Source organism: Mytilus galloprovincialis, chromosome 13 (assembly GCF_965363235.1).
Source record: "Mytilus galloprovincialis chromosome 13, xbMytGall1.hap1.1, whole genome shotgun sequence".
Lineage (NCBI taxonomy): Eukaryota > Metazoa > Mollusca > Bivalvia > Mytilida > Mytilidae > Mytilus > Mytilus galloprovincialis.
In genome coordinates this window covers 63,999,408-64,022,751 of record NC_134850.1, presented here as the reverse complement: position 1 = coordinate 64,022,751, position 23,344 = coordinate 63,999,408, and the positions used below count along the sequence as shown (strand labels likewise).

Sequence of the window (23,344 nt, the reverse complement as noted above, 5' to 3'; positions counted from 1 at the left end):
AGATGGTTCATCAGTGTTCAATAGTGTGTTATGAAATATGTTCATAACTTGTTCTGTGAGACTTACTTTAGACAGAATGATAGCTGTTGTAGTTGGACAGCAGACTGGTGATGTTGCATAATCTAGTTACAAATTATGTACAAAAGAGAATGTATTGATGAGATGGAACAAGTTGCTTTGAACGAAATATTATCCTTGTCTCATGGGTTTTCGTGATGTGTCTTCACAACTTCAATGGAAAAAGGATGCATAGTATATGATTTCATGTCTTCTAAAACATATGATCTGACCATATATATATATTTATCATATACTTAGACTAAATAACATATGATTTTTACTGTATGATAATAGCATTACATTAACGTAAATTCCATATTTTTTCGAATTGGTGCTTAGCGGGCTGATATGAAAAGTTTATCACATGCTTCGATTGTTATCACATGCCTTTTCGTAACGTTATCGCATGGCATTCCGGTGATACTCGCCAAATTCCGGAAAATACACCTAAATGCTACGTTTTCTATGAAAAACATTACAAAGTAGTGCACAAAACAATTACTTGGATACTGGAAAGTATATTGTGTAAAATAATAAAAAAAAGCCCCAAAAAAAACCAAAAAAACTAACAAACAAATTAGTAAATAAATGTATTTTTAAAAGTATCAAACATAATTTAGAAAGTTACTTTAAAAACATTGACTTTTCCAAACAGTGTTTATTATGTATATTTTTGTCGATTCGTCCATATTAAAATATTTTTTTTCTCTGTTGAGGCATATGCTAGAAAGATTTTATATCGAATGCTCTAAATTTGGAGTCTGGCGTTCGTGAACTTTTCACTCTTTGATCTTCTGTTTGGGAAACACGTAAAAGGGTCAATATATGAATCTGTTATTTTTCCCCATTGTTGAAGCATATGATAAAAAGATCATAACATGTCATTTTTCATATCGCATGTATTATTAGCCCTCCAGCCATGCGGCTCTTGGGCTGATATTGAACCTAGGGCTGATAATACATGCGATATGAAAAATGCCATGTAATAATCTGATAATATATATATATATATATGAATGATCAGTGTTATCAGTATTTTCATTCAAACTTTTATCTTGCAGTTTGATATTGAAAGGTTTACAGATATGTACACAGACTTAAAATGGTTAGAAGGAAAAAGACAACAGAATCATACAGAAAGTACACCAGTCAGAATCAAGGTTAGATTTATGAGAAAAGAAAATACATATCAATTTTTTCAATTCATCCCATGTATTTTAAGTATGGCAGATAGTAGTAAACATGTACAATTTCTACTGTTAAAGTATTAAAAATAATAAACTGTGATTTATATTAAATTTTGATTTTGACAGATTAAGTGTTTGTCATTGCTATATCTCAGTTTGTACAGAAATATCAGTAAATTAACAGACAAGTTTGTGTTTAACATGATTACAGTAGTTAATAGCCTTCTGATCTGCTTTATTAATGTTATTATAGATATATATACACATTTGATATTTAGTGGAAAATTGTCTCCAAATGACCATATATCTGTATCCAAATAACTTTCTGACCTAATGCAACAATCAATTTTCAATCCTGACATCAAATATTTTGAATTGAGATGCAATATTTTGCTGGAACTTGTGTGGTTTTAAGTAATATGGAACAAATAGCAGGTATCCAGTTTGCCCATAAATATTGTATGTAAATGACATAAAATTAAGCATAATGTAAATTATTATTTGTGACAATGGAAATGATATGGAACAAGCTTTTAGCATATACACACAAATCTGCATCATTAACATGATAATGAGATTTTCTGGAGATTTGAGTTATTTAACCTATGGTTATTATCTTTATTTTTAGCCATCAGTTCCCTTACAGAATCAGTTTTCAGCAATAGGTAATAACAAAGAAGAATATGGAGATGAAGCTTTATTTGGTGCTGGACCAGGTGCAAACTCAGGTAAATAAAAATTAAGCACCTTGCTTTTATAAAACTATATATGAATTTATATGACGAAGAAAAGAATTCAGTTTTCACATTAAACATGTTAAATTTTTAGATTCACAGGAAAATATTGTACTTGGTATAGATTTTATTAGCCTACAGTGTAGAAATTCGTACAGAATAGCCAATGAAAATGTCACAATTAGGTATCACATTGTATGATAGGCCAGTCCAAAAATAAGGCATTTGTAGCATAAATAATCAATATGAAATCTTTTTATTACACCCTGGTCATTGTGATACAAGAAATATCTTCTCTTCATGAAGAAAATATACAAGTTTTAAGAGAATATTTTTATTATTATTGTAGAAGAACAGACGAATACAGCTGAAGAAGATGAAGAAAATGTAGACACATTTGATGAAGAATTTATATTGCATAAAAGAAATTATTATCAAACAAAAATGGAATTTGAAACTGTTACTCCGTAAGTCTTTCGTCAAAAAAAAAAAAGAATGATATTTTTCAAGATGTACATATTATCAGCTGCATATTATATAAAGTAAGATGTTCTACAAATCAAAACTTTAAAACATTTCAGGAAACATATTGGTTGATTTTTTTTTCTGAGATATTCACATATGACAACATTATTTTAATATACTAGTTAAATGTGATTGATTGATTGCTAATAATGCCCTGTGGCAAGTTTTGTGAGATATCTGTTAGAAAATGTAAAGTCTGTTAAAGTTATATGTAGAAATAAAATACTCTGAGATAAATAATTTCAATACACATTTTATTTATCTTAACATCAGGGCTATGTGCCTCCTGGGGGCAGAACATTTATTAAACTAAGCAGTACCACCAACACATTTAAATCAAGGTGCACTATTTGTTTTACATAAAGAATGTTGAATTTTTAATTTAGTGACACTTTTTATGAAATATTGAAATAAGAAGATAAGTGTATAACATTTAAGTAATGATTATTTTTCAGAGAGGTTTTAAGAGACCAAGCTGAAGGCTATGTCAGAGCTATACAATGGATTTTAATGTATTACTATGAAGGTGTACCATCATGGAGTTGGTATGTATAGATTATTTTGACCTTAAAAAGCAGTGGCTTCAAAGTGTCCGTTCACCAAGAATGGACACTCTTTAACCTATTCTGCCTTATATGGTTATATTTGCCCCTTGTCAATTTTCAGGATGTTTTTATTAGTTTTCTACGAATTGAAAATTACCAATCGCAATTAAAAACTACATCTGTTTTTGGAGGATTTCTCTCATTAAATCAGAATGAATTTAGACATTTTCATGTATCACTTTCTAGACTTTAGTTTGTGTAAGTTGTAGAGAAAAAAGATGATTGTAATTTCTAATAGTGTTGGATGGGAATATGATTCCATGTATTAAACATGGAAATGAACTAGAGTTGGTCAATTTTCATTTTTGTCGAGCCTGCAACTTTTGTTGCAGAAAGCTCGACATAGGGATAGTGATCCGGCGGCGGCTACGGCGGCGGCTACGGCGGCGGCGTTAGCTCACTTCTTAAAAGCTTTATATTTTAGAAGGTGGAAGACCTGGATGCTTCATACTTTGTATATAGATGCTTCATGTTACGAAGTTTCCGTCAGTCACATGTCCAATGTCCTTGACCTCATTTTCATGGTTCAGTGACCACTTGAAAAAAAAGTTCAAATTTTTTGTAATGTTGAATTCTCTCTTATTATAAGTAATAGGATAACTATATTTGATGTGTGCGTACCTTGTAAGGTCCTCATGCCCGTCAGACAGTTTTCACTTGACCTCGACCTCATTTCATGGATCAGTGAACAAGGTTAAGTTTTGGTGGTCAAGTCCATATCTCAGATACTATAAGCAATAGGGCTAGTATATTCGGTGTATGGAAGGACTGTAAGGTGTACATGTCCAACTGGCAGGTGTCATCTGACCTTGACCTCATTTTCATGGTTCAGTGGTTATAGTTAAATTTTTGTGTTTTGGTCTGTTTTTCTCATACCATATGCAATAGGTCTACTATATTTGTTGTATGGAATGATTGTTAAGTGTACATGTCTAGCGGGCAGATGTCATGTGACCTTGACCTCATTTTCATGGTTCAGTGGTCAAAGTTAAGTTTTTGAGTTTTGGTCTTTTTATCTAATGCTATATGCCATAGGTCAACTATATTTGGTGTATGGAAATATTTTATGATCTTTATGTCAGTCGAGCAGGTTTTATTTAACCGTGACCTCATTTTCACGGTTCATTGCACAGTGTTAAGTTTTTGTGTTTTGGTCTATTTTTCTTAAACTATAAGTAATGTGTCAACTATATATGTTGTATAGAAGCATTGTTAGCTGTACCTGTCTGCCTAGCATGGTTCATCTGACCTGGACCTCTTTTTCAAGGTTCATTGGTCTTTGTTTAGTTATCTTGGTTAATGTAAAGTTTATGTGACAGTTGTAATAAAGCTTAGATTTATACTTAAGACTATCAACATAATATCAATGATTAGTATAGAAGGCGAGACATTTCAGCGTGTGCACTCTTGTTTTCTTTGTAAGTTTAATAATGGTATGTATAATTTTATACTGAAAATAATATTTAATTTAATTTTAGCTTATAGAACAGCTTTTATAGTTTGCTTTGTTGGTTTTACTCATTGTTGAACATCATGAGGTGACCTATAGTTGCTTATATTTATATCATTTTGTCTCTGTTGAAAAGTTGTCTCATTGACAATCATTGCATATAGTGTTATTTTTTATTTATTTTGATTTCAGGTTTTATCCTCATCATTATGCACCTTACATAAGTGATATCACAAACTTTAGTGACCTTGTGATTGAGTTTGACCTTGGGAGACCATTTTTTCCATTCCAACAGTTAATGGCAGTACTTCCTGCTGCCAGTAAAGATCTTCTTCCTGCAGCATATCAGGTAAGGGAGGTTACTCTTAGTTCCTTTTGACTTTCATTGACCTTGAGTTTTTTACTTTGCCAGTACATTTTTCTTTCAGACAAGAAGTCTATACACTCCTGTTGGTGATTGTTTATTTTTCTCCGAGCGAGTCTTGGTTGACCACATAACAAATATTGGAGGCCTTATATAAGTTAGGGTAGGGTAATTGCTCATTAAAGGGTTTATTTTGATATCTTTTAGACTAATATTGATGTATTCTTGTCTTATAAAAGCCACATCTCTTATTTTAAAATATAGTACCATTTGCAATAAAGTGTTCCAATGTCACACGATGCAGTTAATATACTTTATTTTTTCTTTTGAAATTAAAGCATTGCACTTGATCTTTACCTAATGATTTCATAATCCAAAAACCTAAATAAACAAAATTGTATGTTGAGAACATACAACATAATAAGCCTTTGTAATTTAATGTGTTTGAACCAATAACCTGTCTATTTTAAACAAATCATTTAAAGTGTCTAATGTTAATAGTTTACAAAGTTTTTTGCACAATAGGCTCATGGGCCATATTAATATATAACAAATATACTTACATTTACATTTATTTTTAAATTTTCAGCCTCTGATGTTAAATGAAGATTCACCGATCATTGACTTCTATCCAGTCAATTTTCAAACAGATTTAAATGACAAACAACAAGAATGGGAAGCAGTTGTGTTAATACCTTTCATAGAAGAGGTAAGGGAACCAGATCAATTATTCACTTTTATATATCTGTACTAATTATGTTGAAATCTTCAGATGCAAAGATGTTTATGTGATTATCTTTTATATTTTAATAAATGTTTTCCAAATATTTATTATCAAAGGAAAGGTCATTAATTTTGATATTTTGCATTTCTTATTTGACTTCACAAGATTTAGACATCTTTACCTGTGATTTACTGCTAGTGCTATTACAAACTAAACCATACAACTTAGGACAATTTTTGTGCAATTTATTATTTCTATTTTATTTCTCCAAAATTCTACTAGTACTAAACATGCTAACGCCTAAATTAAAATATTGTTTGTTTGCCCTTTTCCGACCCTATGTTTTGAAACAGGGTAGGTAGGTAGGTAAAATATTTTATTTTTTCCCCAAAAAAATTAACTTGGCTCGGTATATTATTTTTCATTGGTAGGCAGGTAGGTTTAATATTTTATTTTATATATACAAAATCAGCATAATGTCATTTTTTAGATATAGAAATATCATTTTTGTCTGTTTTGTTTTTGCAAATAAGTTTTCTGGGACTATTAGTTTTGAAGAGAAAAAATATCACGTAGAATGTGAAGCACATATATTCATATGCACTACTATTTCGTTTTCAAATATCAAAATATAGAGCTGTGCCTCATATCTTCAACTTTTACATGCCTGGAACTTTGAACTTGCACTTATATTCTGTACTACGTACCTTGTACGCTTACTTAAAGGTTTTCTGTAAGAGATAACTTTGTACTGGTAAGATATGTCCGGACAGACATACATTACTAGTAGAAAAAGTCCCTAGAGTGTTAAAAATTTCGTGTGTGCCTTTGTTTCCAATAAAAATGCTACAAGAATTAAAACTCAATTGTCACGTAGTTTTAAACATCGCATTTATAAATGATTTGTATGGAAAACTTGGCAATTTTACTGCCAGATATTCTCTTCTTTACAGGGTTTTGTCACTTTTGGTTCATGTCAGATATAAATAATATAGCGGCATCGTTAACATAATCATCCTGATCTGCGCATCACAAAAGGCCATTCCTAGGCTACATAGAATACAACGTCCGTTTACAAATTAGTTTGTACACATGTTGATAATTTTGTATCAAACGAACTTTTTTGTAAATGAACCCTTCTCTTTAAGTATAAAGCCTTAAGATACAGAGTAACGTACGTTATATCATGATTTCCTCGATTTCAAACAAATGCTTTGAAACTTCAAATGCAATTGTTCATGTCAAACGCTCAGGTGATACCAAACGGACTGGACCTTATACGTTAAAGATAAAACCCGAGGATTCCGGTAAAAAAGTTTTGAGCGGGAAATACAAATATAAGATTTTTGGTAGGAACGAAAAAAAAAAAAAAAAAAATCTTGCTGGTAAATACAAATAAAAGAATTTCAGGCGGAACGAATTTATAGGGTCGGTCGGTAAAGGGCAAACAAACAATATTTTAATTTAAGCCTAAATGTTAGCTGTTGAAACAATTTTTTTGAGGTTGAAGTTATGTCAATTGAAGGCAGATTGACCTGAAACTATAATTTTTAACTTAGCAATATTTTGATCAATACCAAATAATCTTTTATATAGACTAAGATAGAATATATTATTGTGATAGAAACTGTACATTTTTAGCACATTTTGGGGGTTGGAGAAAAAATTTGCCAGCATTGGTTTTTATTGCTTTGGTTTATAAACTAAAGTTAATGCTGAATTTTAAATTTACTTTTCTGACTTCATAGGTTAGATTGATAAGAGCTATGAAAGATGTGGAAAACAGATTAACAGATAGGGAAAAGGCCAGAAATAAACATGGACCCTGTCTCTTATATGAATATGCAACTGAAGATCAAGGCCCATACCAGTCCTTAATGCCAGGGGTGTTCCCTGACTTAGGAGTTAACTTTGCTCAGTAAGTAGTAATCAATTATAAGAGTCGTCTTGGTTTTTACCAAATCAAATGTCTTGAAATAAAAAAATAAAAAATATATATACATATTGATTCTGCAGCTGCTTATAATTAAAATAATATCAATATGTATAATCCTTTTCCATATTACACGCCATAGCTACATAGTTTCACCATCAAATATTTGGAAAAAATAACAGTTAACATGAAAGATAATGACCCCTTTACTATATATATACATATGAACATAGATAAAATCGGTTGTATGACACAAAATGATATGGAAGTATTTTTACATGGTTATTCTATTCCCTTTCAGTATAACAGAAGTTTATATGGAAGATTTCTATGTGGAGAAGGGAATGCTGATTAAAGGACTTTTACCTGATTGCAAATTAGATGTATATTATCCAGGATTCCCTACTATGAAACATATTCCTCATACTGTAAGTCAAGGTCAAATGAATATTACCCAGGAATCCCTACTATGAAACATATTCCTCATACTGTAAGTCAAGGTCAAATGTATATTATCCAGGACTCCTACTATGAAACATATGCCTCATACTTATAAGTCAAGGTCAGATGTATATTAACCAGGAATTAAGTTGTTCCCTTGTTGGTCTGTCCGTAAGTACACCCCAAAATTAGTTTCTGTTCTCTTACTTTAATTTGACTCTACCAAATGTTATGAAACTTATACACAAAGTTCATTACCATAAAACACAGATTAGGTTCAAATTTGGGTTGCATCACTTTTACAGTTATCTAGTTATATCTCTTTATAACAATATATTCTCATATATATTTGTCTTCATTGATTGACAAGCATTTGACCAACTTCTAAGATGGTCTGATTGACAAGCATTCGACCAACTTTTAAGATGGTCTGATTGGCAAGCATTCGACCAACTTCTAAGATGGTGTGATTGACAAGCATTTGACCAACTTCTAAGATGGTCTGATTGACAAGCATTTGACCAACTTTTAAGATGGTCTGATTGGCAAGCATTCGACTAACTTCTAAGATGGTCTGATTGGCAAGCATTCGACCAACTTCTAAGATGATCAGATTGACAAGCATTCGACCAACTTCTAAGATGGTCTGATTGGCAAGCATTCGACCAACTTCTAAGATGATCTTTGATTGTAAATGTTATCAATTGTTTGATATACCAACCTTTACTGGTAGGCAACACATAAGGAAAGTTTTGTATTATTATATAAAAACATAGAAAAACACAGAAAAAACATGTTTACTTTTGTGTTTCTTGAAATATGAAATTTCTCTACAATTAATTTTTATCTTCCTTTATTTCAGGCCTTTTTGAAGAAATGTAACGTGAAAGTATTCCAGATGTGTAGTAAAGGAGAGAATATGATGTTACAGATACTTGGCTCTGACGAGGACCGTGTAAGCCCGAGGGCAAGTCATTATATCATCCATCATATGTTGTGTCTTTGTTGTACGCACATCATCTTGTCAAAATAAAATTCATTGAATAAAAAATATTATACCTGCTTCAATTGTACAAATAATGTCGAACAAAATTTGAAATCAAAGATATATTTCTTCCCAGGACAATATTATTTTCAACGTATAAAAAAAATTAAGACATTGTTGTTTGTAAATATAAAAAAAATAAAAAATACCTAAATTTGAAAAAAATTACATTATATTTTGGAAACCTTTATGGTTTTGTCTTTTGCAAGATGAATGTCCTTGCATGTATGTTTTGTTACACCTAGTTATTCATTAAATCATAATCACTTGGTGTAGGATATAGACAAATGTTCCTTGTAAAAGACCTAGTATGTTTTAGGGCCTGTTTTGTCTATAATGGCAAAATGTTTCACTCTTTAGTTATTCCACTACATGTATTTTGTTGCATGTCTAGCATTCAAACATAAATTTGATTGGAATGACTTGCATGATATTTATTTTGTATTTTAAGCATGACTTTTTTCTCTTTTTTAATAAAGAATCTTTATGATAAAAACTTAAAAAGTTTTCTTGAAGAGCTAAAAAAAAAGTCAAATTACAAAATTGATATTAATTCTTTATAATAAAATGTATTATTAAGTTTTTCTTAAAAAGCAAGTCAATTAACAAAAGATTTTGTTAAATCTTGAATAACAATTGAAAGTCTGATGGCATCCCTTTTTACATGTGTAAAAATAATTTTATGATATTCACTTATTGAAACAAATAATTAAACCTTTACTGGATGTAGAGTTTACACTGTAATCATTATCATTCACAGGTATTAGATGATGTGGCTAAAGATTACATAGATGAACTTGTACATGTTGGCTGGCCTCATTTATATCAAGCTAAAGTTATTTCTGTCTCGGACGATGAAAATCGGTCAGTGTTATACTTTTTACCAATCTTATTATTTATATCGCAGGCCTAGGTTAATATAAATTATAGAAATTTATAATATTTTATGACACTGTTATTATAACTCATATTATTAGAGGGGTTTGCTTGCCAAGCACTCGTAGGTTGTATTCTAATGTGTCTAATTTGTCAACACTGACTCTATGGCTTTTGGTTGGGTGTGGTCTATTCTGATCTTAATTGACTAGGAAAGTTAGTATTCCTATAGAAGGTCAAAGCCATCTGGGTTCTCCCTTGTTTATTCTGAAAATAATCGCTGGCCCCCATGATAAAGCCAAGGGTACTGAAATTGGTATTCAAAATGAACAAATAAACAAGTTTATGAGTATTTGCTGTTGAAGACCTTTGAGGATTTTTGATTTTTTAGGTATATTGAATACATTATCTGGTTCTTTGCATTACCTTAAACTAGCTCATCTATTTTGTATAAATTACATTGATATTTTAAGACGAGATTTGCTTTTATGATCTTAGCAGTTGAAGTCTCCTAGCAACAGGCTGTTCTTCTCATAGCTTTAGGGACGACATCAAAAGATCAATGTAAGATAAAAAACTTAATTCAAATAGTTTGGGGGTGGGGGGGTTGAACTGTTGCAAGATTTGGTTATCCGACATTGATTTTTACATATATCCATATGGGTCAATCAATTTTTCCCAAATTAAGTTAATAGGGGGTAGGGGGGTCAGTGAAAAAACTATTTGAATTAAGTTTTTTATCCTTCATTGAACTTTTTATGTCGTCCCTTAGGATATTCATTATTCAGTTAGTAAAAATTTGGTCACTTTGTAATCAATGCTATTTATAACAAAAAAGTGAGATGTCAAAATATTCACGACATTGTTACATATCTAAATAAAGTAAATTGTTTTCACAGATTTGTTTCTACTGACGATGGAACAAAGAAAGTAAAAGGCACACCTAAGATGATGAAACATACACTGAATGAAGAAGAGAGAGGTTTATGGCATAGAGAAGTCGACAGTATTACTATGAGGTACGTTTTAGAAGCGTACAGTGTATCTTAAAATGTCAGATTTTATACTATATATAGAAATAAGAAGATGTTGTATAAATGCCAATGAGACGAGTCTCCATCCAATTCACAATGTATAAAAAGTAAACAATGATAGGCCAAACTACAGCTTTTCAAAAGTGAGCCAAGAATCAAACAGCAAGCTATAATGTTTAGTGTAAAACCATTCAAACAAGAAAACCAATAGTCTAATAAAAAAACAAGAAATGAGAAACGTCTATGAACCACTTCAACAAACAACAACCACTGAACAACAGGTTTCTAACATAGTACAAGTGCAAACAAATGCAGCAGTTTAAATGTTTTAATGGCGCCTTCACGCCTTGAAAGAAATATAATTTTGTTATTGAATAATATTGAATACTTTCTTTGCATTGTTTAAAAAAGGCATTATATTTATAATCATAGTTTGCATTATCTATTAACCATTGGCCTATCTTTAGTATCGATAAATTATAAATTTGTAGCAGTCAGACTGGGTATTTTTTCTTGAAACAACATGTCTGGTTTGTTAGTCCATTATTATGACCAGATGACCATGTTAATATTTTCATTGTTCTTTATGAACAGATACCATGACAGACAAGGTGTAGATGTAGGACCAACCTTCTTCCTAGTCAAAGCTTTACCTGTTAATGGTAAAAAGTAAGTCTTATTACTGGGGATTTCATGGGTATGGGGAACCACAAATTTAATTGTGCTTTTCTAAGTGAATTTGTGTAGACTTTGCCAAGAACAACAAATTAAACATCCAGGAAAATGTTTTACCCAATTAAGGAAATTTGGTACTCAAAAAAAATAATTGAATACACAGTAACTGTAATAGCTTGAGCATTTGTTGACTTGAACAACTTAATGACTTTAAGTGCTTATTGTAGTTAGCAATTTACATGACATTTTGGAAAAATCTTGGTATATCAGTATTCAGGTAGCTGAAGCACAGATTTTTGAGCTTGAGAAATTTAGGACATTAAGTTTTTGCCCTCCCCTAAACAGTCATATGGATTTAAAACAGATATCTAGTGATCTCTTCACTGTGAAGTTACATATGGAACTATCTGATGTATGCTTTCTACTGAAGTTCTGTAGAAAGAAATTGACATTGACCAAAGTTAGTTCTACAGAGTATACCAAGGAAACAGCCATTTAAGGTGGTACCCAACACTTTCACTAAAATTAATTTGGCTAGTTTAATTTCATAAAATTTGTACAATGTATTTACTTTGACCCTCTAACAAAAATATAAAAATTTTAAATATTTTGAACCAACCGTTTTGTCAGAAAAATTACACTGGTTATATAGCAGTTTGACAAACACCAATTTTGATCATTGAGAAGCTTAACATTCCCTTTACAACACAACATAATTAAAACGTTTAGCTGACTTTACAGAGTTATCTCCCTGAAGTGTTAGGTACCACCTTAACTGGACCAAAAAATTTACAAATAGACATCTTGGCATTCTATTCAGTGAAGCGATATGAGGAGGTATGGGAGTATTATGTTTGTGATACTTTTCTCCTTGTACTACTTTTTCAATTAAATAAACCTTATTTATATGTTTACAGGTATGTTTGTGGAGCACATGGTACCATCATTTTAGAGAAACAGTTTGCCTTTCTACCTATTCCATTTGTATTACAAGCTACATGCAAGGTAAGAAATTTTATAACATCATTGAAAGTGGTAAACTCCATGCAATTTAGTAGAAACCTTTATCAATATGTGGCATAGATAAAATGCAGAAAAAATAGGCAAAAAGACTTTTCCTTGTTTGAAAGATGCAGGAAATACAATTTTATTAAAAGGTCTGTTTTCAACACATTGCAAATTTACATTGACATTTTTATTCATTTATTAAAATACAGATCATTAAAATAATTTTGCTTTGTTTTTCAGGATATAGCTGTACACGATCCCACATACCAAGCCTATAGTACTTTGTCAGAATTATTCCCTGCTAAACAATCAGTATTTATGATGGGAACACCACATTATGGTTGTCAGGGAGAGGTTAGTACTTTGTTATAGTTGTTCCCGACTAACTATCAGTATTTATGATGGGATCACCGCATTATGGTGGTCAAGGAGAGGTAAATGAAGTTACATTAATTTTGGTGTGCTTAAAAATTTACTTACCAATCTTAAGGGTTTGGGTAGTTGAATTGAATGTTGGGGATTTATCCAGCAGTAGTTGGGTTTACCAAACATCATTTATCCCTATCCTGTAATTTATATATTGAACATTCCTTAAAACTTTCAAAAATACTACACCCATTGTAATCGTTGTTGATTTTCTGTTCCATGGGATAAAAGCAACTGTTCAGACTTAGTTCCCATTTGAAATCTTTTGAGCTGTTTGACCAATCAATTTCAAGTTTAAAAATGGTCGTCTTTGGACTTTTATAAAGTAAAGGCAAAGAAACTAAGGGCCACCTGTTTCTGAATAAACAGCAAAATTGAAGCAAATCTGTTTCTTTTTATAAAATTGGGAAAACAAGTACACCATGGACAATTACATAAGTACTTATAGTAAACCATAAAATAAGCTATACTATTATTGACATTTATCTACTGTTTGTGTGGAATAAAGGGAAAAAACTTGTGCAATTAAATTCCCAGGGTAACAGCACTTTATTATTTACACCCTTTAGGTATTAGAAGTAGATGAAGGTGAAAGTCCTCGTGTAAGAATACATGTCTCTATACCAGATGAACCTGATTACAATAGGATAGAGGCCCATCCAGAGGTATGTTAAGTATTTACGGATATATTGACTTGCTGTTCAGTGTGAGCAAAGGCTCTGTGTTGAAGACCCTACTTTGACCTATAATGGTTTACTTTTACAAATTGTGACTCGCCTCATACCACATCTTCTTATATCTATATAATTGTTGGTTAAATTTTGGATTCTCAATATTTTGATAATACTATAGACATTTGAGGGCCTCAGGGAAGATTAGTTTATTGTAACTAACTGAGTTTACCCTCTTTAAATAAAGAATTTATTATTATTATTATCAAATTTATTCTAGAAGAATTTTATTTTTTGATTGGTCAAAAATTTAGATATTTGGAAAAAGACATTTGTTTCCAGTGCACTGTTGTTTTTTTTTTTACTATTTCCACAATGCCTAATAATTTATAGGAACTATAAGCTAAAACAACTTGATTTATAGCTGACTACTTATAGACATGTTTTAGTACTTTCAATTTGCGTTTAACAAAGGATAGATGTAATATGGTTACATAAAAAAGTCCATTATATTTCCACAGAACTTTCAACAGCGTTATTTCCCAGGATACAATTTAGCACAGAGACTAGGAATTAATTCCCACTTCCTGTCTAGAATAACTGGTTCAATATTCATAAAGAAAGGATCACGGGAGGAAGCTAAGGATACCAGAGGGGACAGTGTAAATATAGGACTGAACTTAAAGTTTACCAAGAGGAATGAAGAGGTCCCTGGATACACAAGGCTGGCACCTAATGGCTGGACTTATTCAGAGAAAGCCATGGAAACAATAGGAGAATATCTCAGAAAGTAGGAATTGGTTTATTATTATTGATTTCATGTTTACTATCTTTTAATTTCAATATTTTTGTTAGTCTTCCTTTACTATATCCTATTAACATGATGGGAGATAATTTTGCAATTTTGTCGTTATCTTCAAAGTAAAACCCAAGAAAAAAATTTAAATTCTAAAACAATGTTTGTTTCAATAATAAGATTTTGATATTTGACATTCATAGAAAAGTTTGGTTAAACAGGACAAGAACACATATCTACTCTCAAATGTATTTAATGTTTCAACAAATTGTAGATTGTCTTTATTTGTGGTAAATTATGACCTGACATAAAACATTGTGTATGCCTTGAAGAACAGTCCATTGAAAATTGATGTTGTCTGGGTTGTTTCTTTAAAAGAAAGCCCTCTCATTTAAAAGGAAAATAACTCTATTAACAGTTGTAATTGTGTATTTTTTATACTTGATATACAATTTAATTTCCAGATTTCCAGACCTTTGGGACACCATAATAGGTCAACAGGATAATAAAACAGATAACTTTTATGAAGCAGATATTTTCAGTAAAAATGGGTATGTTACAAATGAGAACAAATTATATGTTAAATTATGGGTAATGTTGCAACACACTCATGCAGCAAAAGATGCCAACTTTAAACAACAAAAATCCTACTGGTGAACTCCTTTGTTTTAGCATTATAATGAGAGGTGTGATATAGAGTCAATTGTCAATTGTTTTCTTTGTTATTTTATCGTGGTTTTTGTGAATAAATTATTTCAAATGTCTAAAAAATAAAAAAAAGTATTTACAACAATATGTTAAGTAGCTAGAACATTCTTAAGTGTGTTTGAAACAGTGATTGAGCATAGTTTGTCAACTTTAAATAACAAACAACTCAATCTGGTCAAGTAAATGTGTTTAAGAATTTTTGTTTTCTTTTTCTCTCTGGAAGAGATCTTCAGAACTAGATTTCCTATATAAAAAAAAATGGTAAGAGGCTACCAATAACATGTTGAAAAGTTGATTTGGATATGGAAAGTTACCCTCAATCACATTGTTTTATAAAAGTCCTGTCAGGGCAATTTATTGACGTGAGTAAAATATCTTAAAACAATAACAAATAACATTCAACTGACCACACCTAAGACGAATTACCAACCTTGGACAGGAACACTGGCTATCCTAGTCAATTAAGATTGGAGTAGAACCCTGTGAAATCATCAACTGATATTTACTGTTTATTTATTTTATTTCAGTGTTACACTAAAGGATGTCACCACATACCTTAAGACTTTACCATGTAGCAGTATAAAAACTATGAAAACAGGAGCAGACATTCTAGATGAGGGAATCATTCAAGCTATAGAAAAGGAAGTTAATAGAGTAACGGTAAGAAAAACATGGTAAAGGGGGTCTGATTGATAAATATGGATTCTTACATTGGAACCAGTGGATTATTAATTCCAATAATGAACAAGTAACTCTTAAGCATTTATAAAATAGTTTTAATTTCTGACAAAAGAAAAGTGTCTTCCACATTCCACAAAGTTGTCAATCTCTCTAACACCTATAACCACATTTTGATTTATCCAGTGAGCTTATAAAGATTTAAAAGTCCCTTAAACTTTGCCAATCATTTTCTGAGATTATCAAAAAACCCAGGGGGTGGGGGGAAGGAGGAAGTTATTGAATATCCTTTCGGGTATAACTGTTCCTACAGCACTTGCCAAATCATACCCTGTTCTAACCAGAAAACATTGAAAAACATTTCCTTTCTAAACAGAAATATTGAAAAACATACCCTGTTCAAGACATGCTCAGAAAATGTTTCTAAAATATGATCCTGTGCTAGACCCTATAAAATATATGCTGTTCTTGACCCGGGTTCTAGATTTTTATCTTAAACAGTTGAATAAATGATCCTGTTCTAGATAAATACAAAAAAAGACCCAGTTCTCATCAGCAGGGCATAAGAAGCCACCAGCAGGACATGAAGAGAGGACCCTGTACTAACTAACAGGGGATGAAAAAGTGTCCCTGTTTTGCGGCACACTTGTACCAGTAAAAATATAAAAACTCTAAATTTCACATAAAATAACACTTTTTTTCAACAATATTATGGGTTTTATGAGATTTTTACCAACTTGGTACCAATTGAAAGAGAATTATTTATGATGATTTTCACTCAGGTTTTATTTTTTTTCAGGAAATTTGTTATATGTAATTCAACTAAAATTAAAATCCCTCAAAAAATATTATTATTAGTGTACATTCATCAGGATACAAGAATAACAACTGAAGACAAAACTATCGCTGAATAAACAAGAAAATTCAGTTATTCTTCATCTTTCAACAACTGCTTTGACATAACAAATATATGCTTTATAAAGACACTTGATTATTATTGTTTACAGGAGGAGAATAGAAAGAAACAAAAGAGAGTGAAAATGCAAGTGAAACCACATCTTCTGTTTAGAGTAAGATTTATTTATGTTTGTTAGTCATTGGTTACTAAGTGAAACCACATCTTCTGTTTAGAGTAAGTGTTATTTATGTTTGTTAGTCATTGGTTACTAAGTGAAACCACATCTTCTGTTTAGAGTAAGTTTTATTTATGTTTGTTAGTCATTGGTTACTAAGTGAAACCACATCTTCTGTTTAGAGTAAGATTTATTTATGTTTGTTAGTCATTGGTTACTAAGTGAAACCACATCTTCTGTTTAGAGTAAGTTTTATTTATGTTTGTTAGTCATTTGTTACTAAGTGAAACCACATCTTCTGTTTAGAGTAAGTTTTATTTATGATTGTTTGTCATTGATTACTGGGTATGTACATATATAAAAGATGTGGTATGATTGCCAATGAGATAAAGTCATTTGTTACTGGGTATGTACATATATAAAAGATGTGGTATGATTTCCAATGAGATAACAATCTATTAGAGTCCAAATGACGTGGATTTGTCTAATTTTTTTCCCCCTCATCATGATGCTTTTATATAGATCAATATTAAAACAATGGCTGTTCAATTTAACACAACTATGTACCCAGGGAAGACACTTTGAAAATTGAGTATTACCAATTATAAATTACAGGCAATTTTAGAATTCTTACATACTTTCAGTGCACTAAAAACGCCTGTTATAGATAAGATTTAGAAGTGTCTTCTCTGGGTCCAATGAACAGCCCTAAGATGTATAACCATTGCCAATGAAACAACTTTACTTCAACACTACATTACACAAATTAGATCATTTCAAAAGTTTGATACAGTATGCCATTTCAATCCATTCCAATGTTCCAATCTATTTTTCAGCCGATTCCCAATGAGAGTAGTATAGTACCAGATCAGACAGTAACATTTATGTTATTTGACCGAGTGGTCAGTGTCAGACAGGGATATACTGTACCCTTTGGTTTACGTGGGACGATTGTTGGTATCCACAAGGCAGAGAAGGAAGCAGACACTATGTTTGAAGTCGTATTTGATGAAGCTTTCATAGGAGGAATTATTATAAGGTACTTTACATCATCTTTTCATACATGCTAATAGTTCATCAAAATATGTTACTTGTGTAAACAGTGCTATGCTGAGGATTAAATACAATTTTGTGGAAAGATTTTGGTAGAATTAAAATTCACTTGATATGGGTTTTCTATATAAAAATTCAATTTGTGTAAATAGTGCTATGATAAGGAATAAATATATAATTTTAAGGAAAAATTATGATAGGATAGAATTTCAGGTGATATGGATTTTTCATATGAATATAAAAATGATCCTTGTTTAAACGTGTCAGTCACCCTGATTTTGGATACATCCCTGTTAGATAAACTTATTTAGAACATTTTGTGTAAAGAGTAACAGAAATAAACAAAAATATTGGACAGAAAAACAAGTGTTTACATTTAAATAATAGATTTTTAACTAGCCTGCTGTCTAATTTTGAAGAAATGCAAGTGAAAAATTTCTGTAATTTCTTTCTACTGTTGCATTGACATAAGTCATACTTACACATACATACATTTTATTTCAGATGTACTGGTAATAAAGGATATAGAGTTCCTAAAACTGCTGTAGTTAATATATCTCATGGTGATCGAAAATACCATGGTAACACTAACAGACAGAAAGCAGCAGAAAACTTCAATAAAAATGCTTGGAGAAATGACAATAGTAATAATTACAAAAGTGGTAACTATGGTGATTATAATTCTGGGAATTCTAGGAACAGGGGAGGCTACTCTGGGGGAAATCAAGACTATAACAATAGAAATCAGGGTAGACAACTCAATAATGGTCATGTGAATGACAATACATACCCTAGACATGGCTGGCAGAATCAACAACCAGCAAGATCATCAACAGACAGTGCCAATGTGACATTTAATGAATCTAATAGACCTAAAATGGATATTAGACAAGAAAGTTTTGATGAAAGTCAGAAAGATGCTCCTTTACACTTTGTAACACCTAAAATTCCTTCACCAGGAAGACCACAGAAGACACAAGGTCAACTACAAGATTCCTCAAGGACAATGGCAGCTAAGGTAAAATGGAAATAAATAGTGTGCTATTTGTTCAGTCAAATTGTATTGACCGTTTATTCATTTATGATATACATTCATCAACTGAATGTCCCCATGTGTTTCCATAGAATTTTTTTTAAGACTTCAATAAAGAAACACATTCAAGAAAGTGTTAACATTGTTCGCTTCAAATTTTAAAAGAATAAAGCGTTTTTTAATTCAATATATTTCCTCTGCCTTTCATTCTACCTATTTAAGAATTGAATGCTTCTTTTTGTAACTTCATTGGGGTGTAAAAGCCTACTGAAGTACAGTTTGTATGAAGCACAGAAGCTCTTCATTCTAAAAATGAGCGCACAGTCAACACTTTTGCAACCCTATGAAGTAACAAAAAGAAGCATTCAAAACTTATAACTACATTTTTTAGCTAGGATCATGAAAACATGATTTTTATCAATTTTTTACTTAATTCATCTGTGCACTTTATTGTCGGACCTCGTGTTATCATGAATGATAAGTTTTATTGTGTAATGCAATTGCTTAAGGAATAATATGTGATGTGCAGTTAGCCAATCAGAATAACGTATTATAATGAAACATACATCTAATGTAATTATTTCTATTTAAAAAGCCTTGTACATTTGAGACAATTTATGGTTGTCTATTTATTTACCTATACAAAAATGTTAGGGCTTGTATAATGTGATATCAAATTGCAAACCTGTTTATTTATATAATCTATCATGTTGTATTTCTGTTCAGATCATCCAAATATGTCACTTTGAAGACATTTAGAATAATGGCCTCCATTTTATATTATTTATGTTATTGTCTATTTTTAGATGTTTCAAGACAGCAATAATTCAGAGTTTGCCGATATGTGGAAAGAATTACAAAAAAGTTCACCATCAGATAATACTTCACTGAACCAGGCAGCTATGGCTTTGAATAAACTTCCTGATGACCCAGCATTATCTCCTAAAATAGCACCCACTTCCTTTAATGTCCAGAGTTTGTTTGATGAAGCTAGTAAGTCTAACGCTGCAGAACTAACGTCCAAGTTAAAAGACTTAAGTGTGTTCCAGGATAGTAACATGGAGGATGGTGTGCTAGTCTGTTCTTTAAAGAAACCCGATCAAGACAAAGAGGTATAAATTAGAAACTTTAAATGCATTAAATTTACATCTAGGCCTGAAAAACAACTATGAAACGCAAAACATTAAGCTATGTCAATGAAATATGTCATGTTTGTTATTATTGTAATTATTATACAAAAGTGTGCTGAAAAATTATTGGACAAGCTGATTCTCAAAACCTTTCTCAACTTTGATATGGAGGCATATGTTAACTGATTTTATTATTTAAAACACATATCATCACACACTAGATATTCTAAGGTTATTAAAAACCTCCTTAAAAACTTAACATAAAAAGTAAAATAACAAAAATACCAAACTCTGATAAAATATCAAAACGGAAAGTCTGTAATCAAACGGCAAAATCATATCTCAAACACATCTAAAGAATGGATAACAACAATTTCCATTATATTACCAACAATGTGTCAACAAAAAAAAATCACACATAACAGGCAAAAATGTCTAAAATAGGGGTACATCAGTCAATATGGTGTTATAATTTTACTCACTATATGAACAAACAAATATGTTAACAAAAACATATCATTTATTTAATTTAAGTTTCTCAATTCTTATATAATGAGTTAACATTTGTTTGACAAAAAGATGACATTTACTTGTAGGATGGTAGTGCTGCTTTAAAACAAATGTTGAATATTGACTCGGAGGAGAGTGAAAAGTTACCGCCTACTAAAGAGGCTCCCTCATATGGCAGACAAGTTTCTATACAAGAACTGTTTGATGGTAAGAGTAAGAACATGGTTTTCACAATTAATGTTATCATTGATCTATAAGAATTCAATACATAGAAATATGTCCTGTATTGAACATATGGTTAAACCATATATGGTTGAGACCATTTGATAGAAAGAAAAACTTTTTATTCTGCCCTTATAGATCTTTAGGCAGACTCAGCAAGTTTTTTTTAAGGTTACGAGAAGAAAAGAAACCACTGACAGTATTTATATGCCATTTGGTATGCAGTATTTTCTTTTCCATGGGATTTTTTTGGCTAAGCCCTCATCGATCTTGAAACTGATGTATAATTTCATAGTTTTAAGATTTTGATTTGATTTTGTTACTTTTGACGTTTTACATGGTTAATATGTTTTGCTGTTTTAATATCAATATTTGCATTTTACTGCCAAATTACTAAATGGCAAGATATTTCTTACAGTTTGCTTGCTTGTAGAACTGCATGATCCCCACTCTTGCCTAATAGGAAAAAACTTGTGGATTGATTTCTGCAAAAGTTCTAAATAATTTAATAATTTTTCCTTTGTGTATTTTAGGTGTAAAACAGAAGAGTTCAAGTGAAACTATACAATCAACAAGTTCTAACCAGTTTCACCAAGCTCAGGACCAGCAATATCCACCTAAAACCAGTCATAACCAAAATCAACCAAATCAACACAACAATGTAGGGCGACAGTCTGGTAATCAAGGTCGACCAAAATCTGGGGGAATGCATCAAAGTAATCCCAATATGAATGTATCTAGGTATGAATTTGAAATTCTAAAAGTGCACACAACTTTCACCTAAATTCCTCACATTTGTAGTTCATATACAGACATATGATGTATTTTACTGTTTTCTACAGTTATATTTAAAGAAAACTTAATATATATTAAAAGTTATAATTATATACATCCTATCATACTATATTGAAAGTGTAAAAGGGAGTTAAATCTTCCAGTCAAACCACAAGAATTTCAGAATTTAGACGATGGTGTATTTGAATTTTCATGTTTATTGATTTATGTTTTGCTTGTATTGTAGAAACCCTGTAATGCAGCTTTTAGGTTTCTGTAAATCGATCGGCGTATCAGATCCCAAGTATGAATTCAACAGAACGGTAAGATGATTTTATCAAGTGGATGAAAAAAATAGCCACCGTTAGTTGTGAAAGGATAAGATCCACTTTACTACATCATTTAATTTGAAGTTGAAACCAAGGTTATCAATTTATAAATTATCAACCAGAAACCAAAGAAAAAGGAAACAAACAACTACAGTTAACCTCAAAGCTGTCAACAATGAGCAAACTCTAAACTATAGTAAGCTAAAAAATAGTCGGTGAAACAAATGATGAAAGAAAACTAACGGCCTAATAATATCATTAACATCAACATATTCTTCACTTTCGAGGAGCTAGATTTAAATGTGAATTAAATATTAACTACAAATAGAAGATTAAATGCTTCCTCTTGTTGGTGTTGTAATACACCTAATCGCTATTTATTCCATTCGGATAAGTTCTAAAATTTCACAACTTTTTCATCCAGTTGAAGCTATCTGGGACCCTATTTAAACAATTCACCATGCATGATACTTTTTAACGAGACCTGTTTAAACTACCGTAAATACTTCAAAATTTTTTTTTTTACTTCAATTTTAATTTCGAAAAAGTGGATCATAATCTATCAAAGTTTCTTGATGATCGCTTTCTAAAGTTTTTCCTCCCTCAGCTCGCCACTGATTACCCCTATAATCGGAGGCCTGACCCAAACAGGAAGTTGTATAAATGACTGTTTTTCCCCGATTTGACTAAATAGCCATAAGGTGTATTAACTTCATATATGTTACCCATAGTTTTACAGATACTTATTATGTTTATACAATGAATAGAACGACAATTCTAATGCAATATGTATGTAACAATTTTTTTCATTGGCTAAAAGTTGCCGTCAAATCCACAGTTGACCAGGCATAACTAAGGAGGGACAACCATTTTGAAATAATTGAATCAACAAATGTTCGATTACTACTATATAATCGAAAATTAAACAACACCTACCTCGTATTTGCCGTTTTAATGTTATTTTATCCGAATTTGAAGCGTACAGGTAACGTAATATTTGTATGACGTCACGTTTATCCATGACGTCTTTACGCCTAAATCATTCATGAAGTTTCACGGATTATTGTTATTTGTCAAATTAAGACATTTTTTCCAAGTTTTATCGTATTATTTCATTTTGAAATGCATTAGAATTGGAATAACAGTACTGTAGTTGAAGAGTTGCCACCGTCAATTTTGATTTGACGGTCGCAAATCTCTGTTTTACTGTCTCTGCTACGTGTCGCCAGTAAAACTGCATTTGCGACTGTCAAATCTACAATTGATGGTGGCAACTCTTC

The 23,344-nt window shown here is 31.2% G+C and overlaps 1 protein-coding gene across 1 annotated transcript in view; it reads left to right on the top strand.

Moving 5' to 3' along the window:
* LOC143056582 (5'-3' exoribonuclease 1-like) overlaps window positions 1-23,344 on the top strand; it is a 43,550-nt gene that overhangs the window by 9,503 nt on the left and 10,703 nt on the right. The window contains 25 exon segments of the mRNA XM_076229683.1: window positions 1,122-1,220; window positions 1,876-1,975; window positions 2,331-2,448; window positions 2,962-3,051; window positions 4,754-4,910; window positions 5,515-5,634; window positions 7,398-7,567; window positions 7,884-8,010; window positions 8,886-8,978; window positions 9,829-9,932; window positions 10,844-10,963; window positions 11,573-11,647; window positions 12,571-12,658; window positions 12,902-13,015; window positions 13,657-13,752; window positions 14,280-14,548; window positions 15,019-15,105; window positions 15,790-15,922; window positions 16,948-17,010; window positions 17,850-18,052; window positions 18,571-19,084; window positions 19,906-20,211; window positions 20,826-20,946; window positions 21,495-21,702; window positions 21,983-22,058. Coding sequence (XP_076085798.1) covers window positions 1,122-1,220; window positions 1,876-1,975; window positions 2,331-2,448; window positions 2,962-3,051; window positions 4,754-4,910; window positions 5,515-5,634; window positions 7,398-7,567; window positions 7,884-8,010; window positions 8,886-8,978; window positions 9,829-9,932; window positions 10,844-10,963; window positions 11,573-11,647; window positions 12,571-12,658; window positions 12,902-13,015; window positions 13,657-13,752; window positions 14,280-14,548; window positions 15,019-15,105; window positions 15,790-15,922; window positions 16,948-17,010; window positions 17,850-18,052; window positions 18,571-19,084; window positions 19,906-20,211; window positions 20,826-20,946; window positions 21,495-21,702; window positions 21,983-22,058 — 3,651 coding nt within the window.